Here is a 13,247-nt window from a genome sequence, read left to right as displayed (position 1 = left end):
GCGCAAAAACAGAGAAGCAGAGCGCTCGGAGCTCAGAAACTGCCAGCCCAGACCACAGGCTCAGAGGCTGAAGCAGGAGGAAGGAAGTACTGGAAGGAAAAAGAGACAGGTTAGAGGGAAAGAGGCTTGGGAAGGAAACAGCAGAAAAGAAACTGCTCATTACACTTACAGAGAGGCAAGTAACGGTGGAGATGAGAACAGAGGGATCCAAGACGATGAAAGACAAAAAATACAAATAGAGCGAAAGAGGAAAAAAATGTCCAGAAGAACATCCATCCGGAGAAATGAAGAGAATGAAAGTTTTAAGCTGCAGAGCCTTTCTGTGCTTTTCCGGCACAAAATTCTCTCGCTGATTTTAAGCCCTTTTGCATTTGCCAGCCGTTGACATTAAGAGGCATGTTTAACGGTGCCAACAGCATCTCCTTTTCCTTCTCCTCTTCCTCTTCTTCTTCTTCCTCCTCCTACTCCTCTTTTTCCTCCTCCTCATTCTCCTCCCATCAGCAAGAAGACAAACCGAGGACAGTCTTGAAATATCGAAATTTCCTCTTTGGGATTTGCCAGCGCCGCGCTGCGCCAAGACTGTCGGAATAAAGGACGCTGACTGTTGTATTATCATTATTTTATTAATTGGTCAGTGGAAAGATTACAGATGAGGAAAGGGGACGCCTGCCACCCTTCCTGTGCTAAGATTAAAAAAATGAGGCTGGATTGCGGGAAGCTCTAAAATGAAGCAAAAGGAGTAAGATATTTAAAGACAGAAAGCCACAGGAGCCCCCACGTAGCGCACTTTTATTTGTATTTTTCAGATTTTTTTTTCGTGGTGGTGGGGGAGGTGATTGGGTGGCTGACTGGCTGCGGGAAGCTACTTCCTTTCCTTTTGGAGATGATTGTGCTATTATTCTTTGCCTTGCTCTGGATGGTGGAAGGAGTCTTTTCCCAGCTTCACTACACGGTACAGGAGGAGCAGGAACATGGCACTTTCGTGGGGAATATCGCTGAAGATCTGGGTCTGGACATTACAAAACTTTCGGCTCGCGGGTTTCAGACGGTGCCCAACTCAAGGACCCCTTACTTAGACCTCAACCTGGAGACTGGGGTGCTGTACGTGAACGAGAAAATAGACCGCGAGCAAATCTGCAAACAGAGCCCCTCCTGTGTCCTGCACCTGGAGGTCTTTCTGGAGAACCCCCTGGAGCTGTTCCAGGTGGAGATCGAGGTGCTGGACATTAATGACAACCCCCCCTCTTTCCCGGAGCCGGACCTGACGGTGGAAATCTCTGAGAGCGCCACGCCAGGCACTCGCTTCCCCTTGGAGAGCGCATTCGACCCAGACGTGGGCACCAACTCCTTGCGCGACTACGAGATCACCCCCAACAGCTACTTCTCCCTGGACGTGCAGACCCAGGGGGATGGCAACCGATTCGCTGAGCTTGTGCTGGAGAAGCCACTGGACCGAGAGCAGCAAGCGGTGCACCGCTACGTGCTGACCGCGGTGGACGGGGGAGGAGGGGGAGGAGGAGGAGAAGGAGGGGGAGGTGGCGGGGGAGCTGGCCTGCCCCCCCAGCAGCAGCGCACCGGCACGGCCCTACTCACCATCCGAGTGCTGGACTCCAACGACAATGTGCCCGCTTTCGACCAACCCGTCTACACTGTGTCCCTACCAGAGAACTCACCCCCAGGCACTCTCGTGATCCAGCTCAATGCCACGGACCCGGACGAGGGCCAGAACGGTGAGGTCGTGTACTCCTTCAGCAGCCACATTTCGCCCCGGGCACGGGAGCTTTTCGGACTCTCGCCGCGCACTGGCCGACTGGAGGTAAGCGGCGAGTTGGACTATGAAGAAAGCCCGGTGTACCAAGTGTACGTACAAGCCAAGGACCTGGGCCCCAACGCCGTGCCTGCGCACTGCAAGGTGCTAGTGCGAGTACTGGATGCTAACGACAACGCGCCAGAGATCAGCTTCAGCACCGTGAAGGAGGCGGTGAGCGAGGGCGCGGCGCCCGGCACTGTGGTGGCCCTTTTCAGCGTGACCGACCGCGACTCAGAGGAGAACGGGCAGGTGCAGTGCGAGCTGCTGGGAGATGTGCCGTTCCGCCTCAAGTCTTCCTTTAAGAATTACTACACCATCGTCACCGAAGCCCCCCTGGACCGAGAGGCGGGGGACTCCTACACCCTGACCGTGGTGGCCCGGGACCGAGGCGAGCCTGCGCTCTCTACCAGTAAGTCAATCCAGGTGCAAGTGTCGGATGTGAACGACAACGCGCCGCGCTTCAGCCAGCCGGTCTACGACGTGTATGTGACTGAGAACAACGTGCCTGGCGCCTACATCTACGCGGTGAGCGCCACCGACCGCGATGAGGGCGCCAACGCCCAGCTTGCCTACTCTATCCTCGAGTGCCAGATCCAGGGCATGAGCGTCTTCACCTACGTGTCTATCAACTCTGAGAACGGCTACTTGTACGCCCTGCGCTCCTTCGACTACGAGCAGCTCAAGGACTTCAGCTTTCAGGTGGAAGCCCGGGACGCTGGCAGCCCCCAGGCGCTGGCGGGAAACGCCACTGTCAACATCCTCATAGTGGATCAAAATGACAACGCCCCTGCCATCGTGGCGCCTCTACCAGGGCGCAACGGGACGCCAGCGCGTGAGGTGCTGCCCCGCTCGGCGGAGCCGGGCTACCTGCTCACCCGCGTGGCCGCGGTGGACGCGGATGACGGCGAGAACGCTCGGCTCACTTACAGCATCGTGCGTGGCAACGAAATGAACCTCTTTCGCATGGACTGGCGCACCGGGGAGCTGCGCACAGCGCGCCGAGTCCCGGCCAAGCGCGACCCCCAGCGGCCTTATGAGCTGGTGATTGAGGTGCGTGACCATGGGCAGCCGCCCCTGTCCTCTACCGCCACCCTGGTGGTTCAGCTGGTGGATGGTGCTGTGGACTCCCAGGGCGGGGGCGGGAGCGGAGGCGGAGGGTCAGGGGAGCACCAGCGCCCCAGCCGCTCAGGCGGCGGGGAAACCTCGCTAGACCTCACCCTCATCCTCATCATCGCGCTGGGCTCGGTGTCCTTCATCTTCCTGCTGGCCATGATCGTGCTGGCCGTGCGTTGCCAAAAAGAGAAGAAGCTCAACATCTACACTTGTCTGGCCAGTGATTGCTGCCTCTGCTGCTGCTGCTGCGGTGGCGGAGGTTCGACCTGCTGTGGCCGCCAAGCCCGGGCGCGCAAGAAGAAACTCAGCAAGTCGGACATCATGCTGGTACAGAGCTCCAATGTACCCAGTAACCCGGCCCAGGTGCCCGTGGAGGAGTCCGGGGGCTTTGGCTCCCACCACCACAACCAGAATTACTGCTACCAGGTCTGCCTGACCCCTGAGTCCGCCAAGACCGACCTGATGTTTCTTAAGCCCTGCAGCCCTTCGCGGAGTACGGACACTGAGCACAACCCCTGCGGGGCCATCGTCACGGGTTACACCGACCAGCAGCCCGATATCATCTCCAACGGAAGCATTTTGTCCAACGAGGTAAGGCTGAAGCGAAAGGACCACCATCTCTCATCTCCTCCATCAGAAAGCCTCCTCTAGCCCGGCCCTTGTATCTCTGGTGCACTGTGTATCTATTTTTAGGATGTTAGCTTATTTGTATCATTGTGGGAGCGCAGATGGGCGGTCGGTCACCTTCTCCCACTCCGCGTGTAACCTAACTTTCGCGTTGTTTCACCCTTTCACATTTATTTTCATTCCGTCCCCTTGGTACTTGGCCACCTTGGAGCGCCCTCCCTTGCTCTCCCATCCTTCCTCTAAAACCTTAATTCCCGTCAGTCCTTTCCCTTCTCAGTAACCTGGGGATAAAGGGAAACTGACTGAAGGGAGAGGGAAATGTGGAGGAGGGACTTTTCAGCACTGGCAACGGTCTTTTTGCTTTGCATCTGTCCCAGGCGTTAATAAAGTTGGTTCTATTTTGCTTTGTTTAACGATGCTTTCAGTCGCGTGTACAAGTAAGCTATAGATTGTTGAACTTTACACAGTTGTCTAACCTCGAATGCATGTTTTAGTGAACAAGTTATTAGATCCTTGTCCTCTGAACTCGGGTTGCAAAAATAGCCTTCAGTTCGGCTCTGGACAGCATTTACAGACGCTCTTGAAGCCGAGCGCCCACACAGTGTGAATTTGAATGAAGTTACTTTGGCACAAACCCCTGTTAAGAGTAACCTAACGAAAGGCTTAAACAATTGTTGTCTTAAATATATCTTTTTAGCTGATAATCACCTTCTTGCCTCTGTTTTGGATAAATCACTGCTGTTGGCTTTCTTCATAAAAGAATTTGGCTTGTCAATTCTGACTTCTTTTTAAAAGGATGGAGAAGTGACAAAGTTGGAGGGTGGGGGTTGGGGAGAGAACAAAGTTGGTTTATGTAAAAGAAAGTTTGGACCGGAAAGGTGTGTGGGTGGTAGAGGTGGGGAGGAGAATGCAGAGGGCCTTTGGAGGGGAAAAGAATGGGGGTGTGGGAGGGGGGCAGGCAGGATTATGAACTCCTTTCCGAGCAGGTTATTTTATTTGAGTCTCAGATATTATTAATTGACTTTCATGAATATTTGTACAGCTCATTTGTATCTTAAGCACATTTTGAAAATAAACAACAACATAATTCCTTAAAATATCCTAACTTTTTGCTTATTGAGCGTGCTGTTTTTCTTGTGTCAACCAGTATGCACCTAAACACATTTTTAGGCCGCTGAAAAGAAGACTGCAGAATATAAACAGGTTGACTGTTAGAGGCAATAGTATATGAGCTCTAGCTATGAGGTCATTTGTATTTTCTCTTTAAAAACACACATACACACGTTTAAAGTTAGTCAATTTTATTTTTTTAACCTTTACAACTGACTAAAATGTGGATTCAAGTGTCTCTGCATATCTCCCCTGCCCTTAACACAGCAAACACTGGGCTCAGGTCTTAGGAGAGCTTGGAAATTCATAAAAATGTATACAGTTACTGAAAGTAGGTATAGTTTCTAAGCTCAAAAGTAGACTACTAGTTCACCCCATAGCATTCAAAATGCTCTTGATTTATTTATTTTTTTCCTAGACTAAACACCAGCGAGCAGAGCTCAGCTATCTAGTTGACAGACCTCGCCGAGTTAACAGGTATGGACTCTTTTTTTCCCTAGCTGTTATGGACAATTTGCAACTGAGTAAAAGTAGGAAATAGTTACATTATTCTAAATTAAAATATAAAATGTATGAAGTAGTTTCAATTAGGGAAGGACATAAATATGGACTATATTGTATTTCCTAGACAATACACTAAAAATTGCATTTTATTTATATACAACATATATATTTTAATATTCTGTCAATTTACACTCCTACACAGCTCCTGATAGTCTTACTGTTCCAAATATGTATCTATTTTATGAAAATAATATAAACATGTATTTAGCTCCAATTATAGAATAATGCCTAACCTTTACATGACTTATGTGTTCAAATTGTTAATCGTTAATTTTTAAAGAGTTGTGCTTAGGTTGTAAAACCTAGCTTTATGCAGAAACAAAGCCAACTAAGAGATCTGTGAGTCTGCAGCACCATCTGTGACCATGTGGTGGCAGAAGAATGTTTCCTGTGTTTCTTCACCTTTTTAATTCTAATATTCACATTTTTGTACTTCTAGTTCTGCATTCCAGGAAGCCGACATAGTAAGCTCTAAGGACAGTGGTCATGGAGACAGTGAACAGGGAGATAGTGATCATGATGCCACCAACCGTGCCCAGTCAGCTGGTAAGTGTGATCAAAGGGCAATCTAAATGCTAACTTTTATAGATTTTATTTTTAAAAATAAATTCAGGAAGGATGATGTCCTAGGCATTTTTCTGCACGTTTAATGCTGGTAACTCCACAGATAAATAGTGTCACTCTATTTTGATAATTGCAAATTTAAAGAGAATTGTAAAAATGCAATGTTCCTTTGGAAAGTTAAAGTTAGGAATTCACTGTGGAGTATGTCAGACTATGAAATATATCTTGCTTATTTAATGTTCTTTAATGTACCCATTACATACAGAAAACCATAGCTCTCTCACCTGGTGCAGTCACCAGTCTTCAGTCAATTAAGATATTCTTAAACTAGTTTATGGATGAGGTAACTGAAGATGGATAAAATTGATTGACCTGCACAAGGTCACTAGAGAATAAATGGATGACTGAAGACTAGAATCTACATTTCTTGTTTTCCAGGGCAATGCATTTTACACACCACCAAATATTGAATGAGAAAGTAATGGTGATTAAAAGTCATTAATGGGTTGAAAACCGGGTTTCTAATCTTGAGTCTTAGGCTTCAGAATAGTAGGTAATACGTGATAATGTGTATTTTCTGAAGTGTCCTTGGTTTCTTCATATTTTCAACAGGGTCTATGACATTATCAAAAGATAAACTCTGAGTGTAATTTGTATGTGGGTTTGATGGTAGTCACTGATAGGGTTTCAATGTGATATATATTTTGTTTTACTTTTCTTTTTATAAAGTCAAGTTTTATGAGATCCTGGTAACTCTTACTACTAACACTAAAAGGAAACTCTTACATGAAATAAAATATGTATGTTAAAATGAAAATGATTTAATTAACTTCTAGAGTCCTTCCTAATTATTTGTTTTTAATCTTTGAAGGGTGTTTATTGAATATTTTCCTTTTTCTATCTAGTTTTGTGTTTGTACGACACATGAAGAAATAGAAAGGCTAGTCAACTTTTCTGACTACTGAAAATGCCCATCTCAGACTGTCTCTGGGTTCTACTTGGCTCTCTTGAGATTGGACCTTTATTTTAGCTAATAATATAACTATAGAGTGATAGGTTCTTACTTTCAAGGTGCTTTTAGTCCTCGAGAGCACCCATTCCTTAACACATTAGGTGGACCTCTGAATGGTGCTGAGGCAGTGTGTCAAAGGGCAGTGTACACCCCACAGTGGCCTGGCAGCAGTGGTTGCTACAAGCCTCTCACTTGGCTAATGTGTGCTGTGTCTGTGGCTGCCTTAGCCTTGGGAAACCCAGGCAGGAGGAAGGGAAAAAAGGCTGCTCAAGGGTCTCTTTATATTGCTGTGAGTCATTAATATGCAGACCTAATGAGACTTGAGAACTGCCAAGAATCCCCGGAGGTCCCTGCCCCTTGCGGGCCTTCACGCTAAGTGAACAGAGCATCTATTTAGTGTCTGGGAACCTGACAACAAACCAGATCTTGCCAGAAGTTTATATGTGAGTACAAAGTCCTTTTCATTTTTGCCCTATATATGGCATATGATTTATTGTTATCTTTAAAAACTGTACATTTAGAATTGCTCATTCCTGTTCTTTTTTCAGAGTTTCTAATTTAATTGTCAGTCTTTTAAAACTTTTAAAACAAAATGGTTAATGTTTAAAAAAGAGTATCTGTTGCATGCTTCTTAGGATACATTTTACTCCTTTCCCCCCCACACACTCTCCGCTTTGTTTTTTCTGTAGCACTTCAATCTCAATGAACATTTCAATTAGTTTAGTCCCTCAGACATAATGACCCATAATAACATAACTGAAGAAAGAGAAATGAAAAAACATCTGCAAAAAGAGCCAAATTTGGAAGATAGCTGAGAACACATTTTTATGAGTGCTTCTTCCCAGCAGCTACTTTATTTCACAGTCACTCAGTGTTGCCGTTTCGGTAATGTTCCTTTCAAATTATTGGAGAGGTCAAAGCATTTAAAGGAATACTAAAATGTTAAAATGTGTTCTGGAAAATATTTTGGCAAGGCAATTTTTATTTTTCTTTACCAAAATGTTACAATTTTTTTCCCTATCTTTAAGTTCTTAAACATTAAAAATATTACAGAATTAGCAATCTGTTTATGTATCTCATTAGTAGTTACAGGGCAGCCACAACATACTGGGCACAATAATCGCTATTTTAGGATTATAATAAAGCGCTTATGTTAAGAAGTGATTGCACCTTTGTGTGCTGAATTGCAATCAGATATAATGTCTAATTTTATTGTAAGAATGATTTTGAAGTGCTTTCTTTTTTAAGTATAAAACCTCAAATGCAGAGAATTAAAATGCATTTACTTAAAGACTTTTTTCAATCCACACTGCTGTTATGTACTGTAAACCTCACATGAAGCAGTTAGACTATTTCCAAAAATTTAAGCCTATTTCAGATAAATCTGTTTTATTTAATTGTAAACCCAGATATCAATGTTCTTCCAATTTTGCAAAATTAGGTAATACTGCTTATAGCATAGCTTTCTAAGTTCAGGATAGGGGAAAAAAAAAAAAACAACTATACAATACGCAAATCTCACTTAACTAGGTTTTAGTAGGGAAAACTTAGATTATCAGGAAAAAATAACATTGGAAAGATAGACTCCAAATTATCTCTTTCAGTTTGTACTCCATTCCACACTATAGTATACAAGACTATTTAGCTTAGTGCTTCACCTGTTTAAACTTCCGAACTTTTTCTTTATTCCTATTTCTTTTTCTTCATTGACATTATTCTGTATTATTTATTTGGATATGCTTTCTATTTATTCTTTTATGAATAGTTTTCTTTTTTGTTCTATCTTCCACCCCCTCCTTCTTGCTTTTCTTTTTTTCTAAGCCATTTGCTGTCACCAATCTTGTTCATAGAAGGGCTTTAAACATGAAGGCAGCTGCACAGAGAATCACATAAGCTTTTTCAGTTTTCTACTGCACCTGGCTCCATGTGTGAAATTCTTCGCCTTGACCACTGCTCTGTGGCACTTTCTTTGTATAGCCTTGTCAAGGTGCTTTCCGTTTTTTTCAGTGCACTATTGATGTATTGGTTAGATATGGCAGAAGTTCAAGGAGAAGTGGTAAATGCATACATAAACCATCACAAGAGGAAAAACTGATTAATCACAGCTCAAATAGCCAAAGACTTGGACTTTAAATAAATATATTTTCAACTTATTATGTCATTAGATTACAACATAATTATTTTTTTCTATTTTAGGGTACAGATAGAATATTTTAAATTGTATATTCTTAAACATTTTAATACTATTTGAGGTTTACCTAAAGTGATCTGTTTAGTAGTGAGAAGTTGCTTTTCCCGTTATAAAATACCTGCACTGTCAGTAATGCCAAGTTAATTTTAACTTTATAATTTATAAATATAAATTTTTTACTTTATAATTGTTTTTATTTTTAATATCTTGTGCCTTTAAAAAATATGTCAAAGAGAGAACCCTAATAAGTGATTGAATTACTTGTTAGATGTTCTCTGAAAATTGTCAAATTTCTCTTCAATAATTTTTTATTTCAATTATAGGAGAACTTATTTCCAACTATGTTTAATTTTTAACTAATTATAGATATATGGATACAGATATAATACATGGTCAAAATTTGGCTATGAATTTTAAAAATAAAGTGATGTGATTGGTCAAATATTCCAAATTAGTAGATAAAGTATATCATTGAAATGCATTAAGCCATTGCATTACTACAATATCAGCAATAGAATTATTGGTTTGTTATAAACACAAATATCTATTTCCCAATTCCACTAAGAATTTAGATAATTGCCAAATTTGTTTTTGGGTTTATATATAAAATGAATTTATACCATTATTTATAAAACCTCCTTCACCGGTGAATCTTTGAGCTACAACTTGAAAATGCGGAGAGATTTATAACTGCAAGCAATATATAAGACAGGAGGAAATAGTAAAAAATATATACATTATGAAAGATTATAGGTAGGGAGAAAATTTTGGTAGATGTATTTTGATTTTTTCATCAGTGAGTATGTCAATAAATATCTGCTGCAAAACCGTGTTTTCCTAAAACATATTGCAATTTTTGTGGTTACAATTAATATATCTTAGGGAGTTAAAAGAAGACTAGAAATCTTCTCAAAAAATGAAAAGTTTTTTATTTTCTTTAAAATTAATTTATCATATTTGGGAAAAAAATAAACTTTTTGAATGAAAACTTGTTGCACAAAGAGAAATGTTCACACAATATTGTATTATGACCTTCACAAAAAAACAGCAGAATTTCAATACAATCCTAATATTTCTGAAATCACAACTTGGTCTCAGTGGAAATATTCACTGCCTCTGAGCATACAGGACAAGTTACTTGCCAGTTGAAAACCATGTACTTTAAAATTTGTCTGAACACATCTTCGCATAACAGGCAGTCTATCACATCACCTGTCATCCCTTTTGGAACAGATTATTTCTGAAAAGTGGAAAAAATAAATAACTAGAAAAAGGGATTGCAAGTAAAAATATTTGTTGAAACGTTTATTAGAAATTACCAAAATTTCAAAACTGAGGTTTGGAATAATAGATATTGCAGACTCTGAAAGGTGGAGGACTGAAGCCAGGGATGCGAAATTATCTAATGAGTACAATTTACACTATTCAGGTGATAGTTATGCTAAAAATCCAGACTACACCACCACACAATAAATTCATATAACAAAATCGCACTTGTGTCCCTAACATCTATTTATTTATTTTTTTAAATTAAATTGAAGTTTGGCCTGTAATTTTCTGTTGTAAAAATCTCACGGTTTCCATAGTAAGGGCATTTGAATGAAGAAAAGGAAAATTAAGTTAAACTTATTAATCTTTGAGCCATCAATTTGAGTTCTTAAAAAATTGTAAGATCAGTGTTAAAGTTATGCATTTTAATATATCATAGCTACTGTACTATCTGGCATCCTTTTGCATCATGAAGTCATTTATCATAATAAAACTTAAATATACCTCTGGTTATTTGGTAAAGTACTATATTTAATGGAACTAACAATAGATGATAAAACTTAAAATAATGTGAATTATACAATGTCTTCCTGAGGTGAGGAATGGTAAAGGAATCAATTTATGTGGCTCTCAAACTATATAACTACACAGCAAATGAACAAATCAATTTTCAATTAATTTTTTCTGTTCTAATTTGAAGTGTATTGATTTAATATTTATGTTATGTCTTAAATGTTTGTTTCTATGTCTGATTTTCTTTCTGAGAAATAGGTACACTTATCAAAAAACTGGTGAAACATTTATGTACAATTTGAAACACTTTACCTTTCCTTCTAGTTATATGAAGCTGTGTATTATTGCTAAAAGACTTCCACTTTAAAAGGATTGATTCATAAATTTACTAAGCACATTATTTACATGTTTTTTGCTTCTGTAGAGTGGTAATGTTCTTTAAAGAAAAAAATTTTCTATCTCCCTCAATTTTTCCGCCATGCACATGCTATACTTTATTTTTAATAATAGATTCTCAACTCATGAATTTTGTTATGTAATCTAAGGAAATTTCAAACAAACTCAAATAATCAAAAGAGGCAGAAGAAAAACATACTTGCCAAATAAGAAAATGGGCACATTAGGGTATAAACTACATAAAAGTCATTTCTACCAAAATCAAGCAATATCCTAGCATATGTTGACATACTAGTTTATTAAAATTTTCTGTGGAATTGTCATATTCACAATTAGAAGAGCAGTTGGGCCTAGGTGCAAAAAAAGTATGTGAAAGGTCATATATTGTCTTATTTAGCATATTTAAAGTGATATTTATCCCTCATGTGAAGAAAAATGGTATTAGCTCAAATTTTGCATTAGCACTTACCTTTATCAGGATACAATGGAACAATTCTATCTTTATATTTGAATGTAATTATATTGGCTATTCAAATTGAGTATATCTTAAGTTTATTTTAAAAATAAATAATTGCTCATAATAATTTTACTCTCAAAGATAATTTCTACAATCAAAAAAAATCGATGTTCCCCATCATTCTGTTACTTAATAGGCAGCATTTACATGTCAGAATATAAATCTTCTCTCTGGTTCTGTAACTTCTACCTAGTTAGTATGTAAACGTGTATCAGGGGCATTCTATTTCCTTTTCTCTTTTTCTTTTTATGTATCTTCTTGCAAAAAATAGGATAAAGGAGTGAGCTTCTCTGGTGTCTAGTGAAACATTTACATGTTTTACATGCTGTTCTCAGTCAGATTCCTTAATCCCAGCTTCAGCTCACGTTTCTGTTCCTCAACAGTTCACTGATCAGTAATTTATTTCCAGACTTATACAGGAAAATTATCAGTGAAATATTATAATCAAAGTCAGACTTAGCAGTCTATGTAGTTTCATATAAAATTTTTAAAAAGTCATTATGCAGTGAGATTAGTATATAATAAGAAACTTGGTGTTTTCTTTTTTTAAATTATTTAATTAGCTTTACTTAATTCCAAAATACTGGTGGATAATCTAGAGTATTCATTATTTTGAAAAATTATTTTGTTTATTTTATATACGCAGATAACATATATAAAAACACACATTAATCAGTAGATAACCAAATATTGTCAGAAATTTAAAAACCAAAACTTGCTCAAGATCTCAAATCACTTGTGATATTAATAGAAGTAACAATCAAGTATGTTCATTAAATAAATATTACTTTTTGATTTAAAAAATGTTTTCACAGACTATGCTTGGATTCAAATTTCTGCTCTACATACTAATAATATACTTTTGTTTTCAAATATATTCTGTTTAAAATTTTTAATTTTTTTTTATTATTTTTAATATTATTTTAAAAACTAAAGTGGCCCACTAGGTACTCTCATTCCACACCCAGCTCCACACCAGTGAGCTAGGGAGCTTCTTACCCATTTAAAGTTTGAGAATAGGTTGAGACTGCTTCAACCCTGTTTTAGTTGATAGATATGTTACTATGTTTAGAAAAACATTAAAATGCTATTTTTCTTTAAGTGTTTTTCTGTGTAGTGCTATATATCAGCATTAATATCAAATAGTATTCTGTAGTGCTTGAAAATTCTTATGCTTTGCTTAAGAAACTGAATGACGTTTCTTGATCATAATCAGATAATATTCCTAATCTTGTCAAAAGGAAGACAATGAAATTTGAAGTTGTCATTTTAAATCTTGGTATTATAGGATTAGTAGGCAAACAACTCTTTGTTGACTAGGACAAGTGTGCTCCAATATAGAGCATGTAATAAGGTATTTGTCAATAGAATCTGCAGTTGATTTACACTGCATTTGGTTACCTTGGTTTCACTAATTACAGTCATTTGTTCTGGATTTGTCTAAGGTGGTAAATGATAAGTGGGATTTTTAGTAATATGGATTACCAGAGTGTCATCGAGAAATACCTTTAGGAAGTCATTTCCTAGGAACCTCAGAGAGCATGCTTTTGGCTACTAATGA

At 39.4% G+C, this 13,247-nt stretch overlaps 1 protein-coding gene across 2 annotated transcripts in view; it reads left to right on the top strand.

The window, feature by feature from the left end:
* The first annotated feature begins 34 nt into the window (after positions 1–34).
* The window catches only part of PCDH10 (protocadherin 10), a 60,617-nt gene continuing 47,404 nt past the window's right edge, over positions 35–13,247 (top strand). The window contains exons 1-3 of one of the 2 annotated variants that reach the window (XM_012443238.3): positions 35–3,514; positions 5,079–5,137; positions 5,664–5,770. In XM_012443238.3, coding sequence (XP_012298661.1) covers positions 884–3,514; positions 5,079–5,137; positions 5,664–5,770 — 2,797 coding nt within the window. In that variant the 5' untranslated portion in view covers positions 35–883. The remainder of the gene's footprint in view (positions 3,515–5,078; positions 5,138–5,663; positions 5,771–13,247) is intronic. The other variant, XM_012443237.2, reaches the window with a different exon arrangement.

Source organism: Aotus nancymaae, unplaced genomic scaffold (assembly GCF_030222135.1).
Source record: "Aotus nancymaae isolate 86718 unplaced genomic scaffold, 86718_ANA_hifiasm-v0.15.2.pri h1tg000033l, whole genome shotgun sequence".
NCBI lineage: Eukaryota > Metazoa > Chordata > Mammalia > Primates > Aotidae > Aotus > Aotus nancymaae.
The sequence above is the reverse complement of the archived record's forward strand: the minus strand, read 5'-3'. Positions and strand labels throughout refer to the sequence as shown.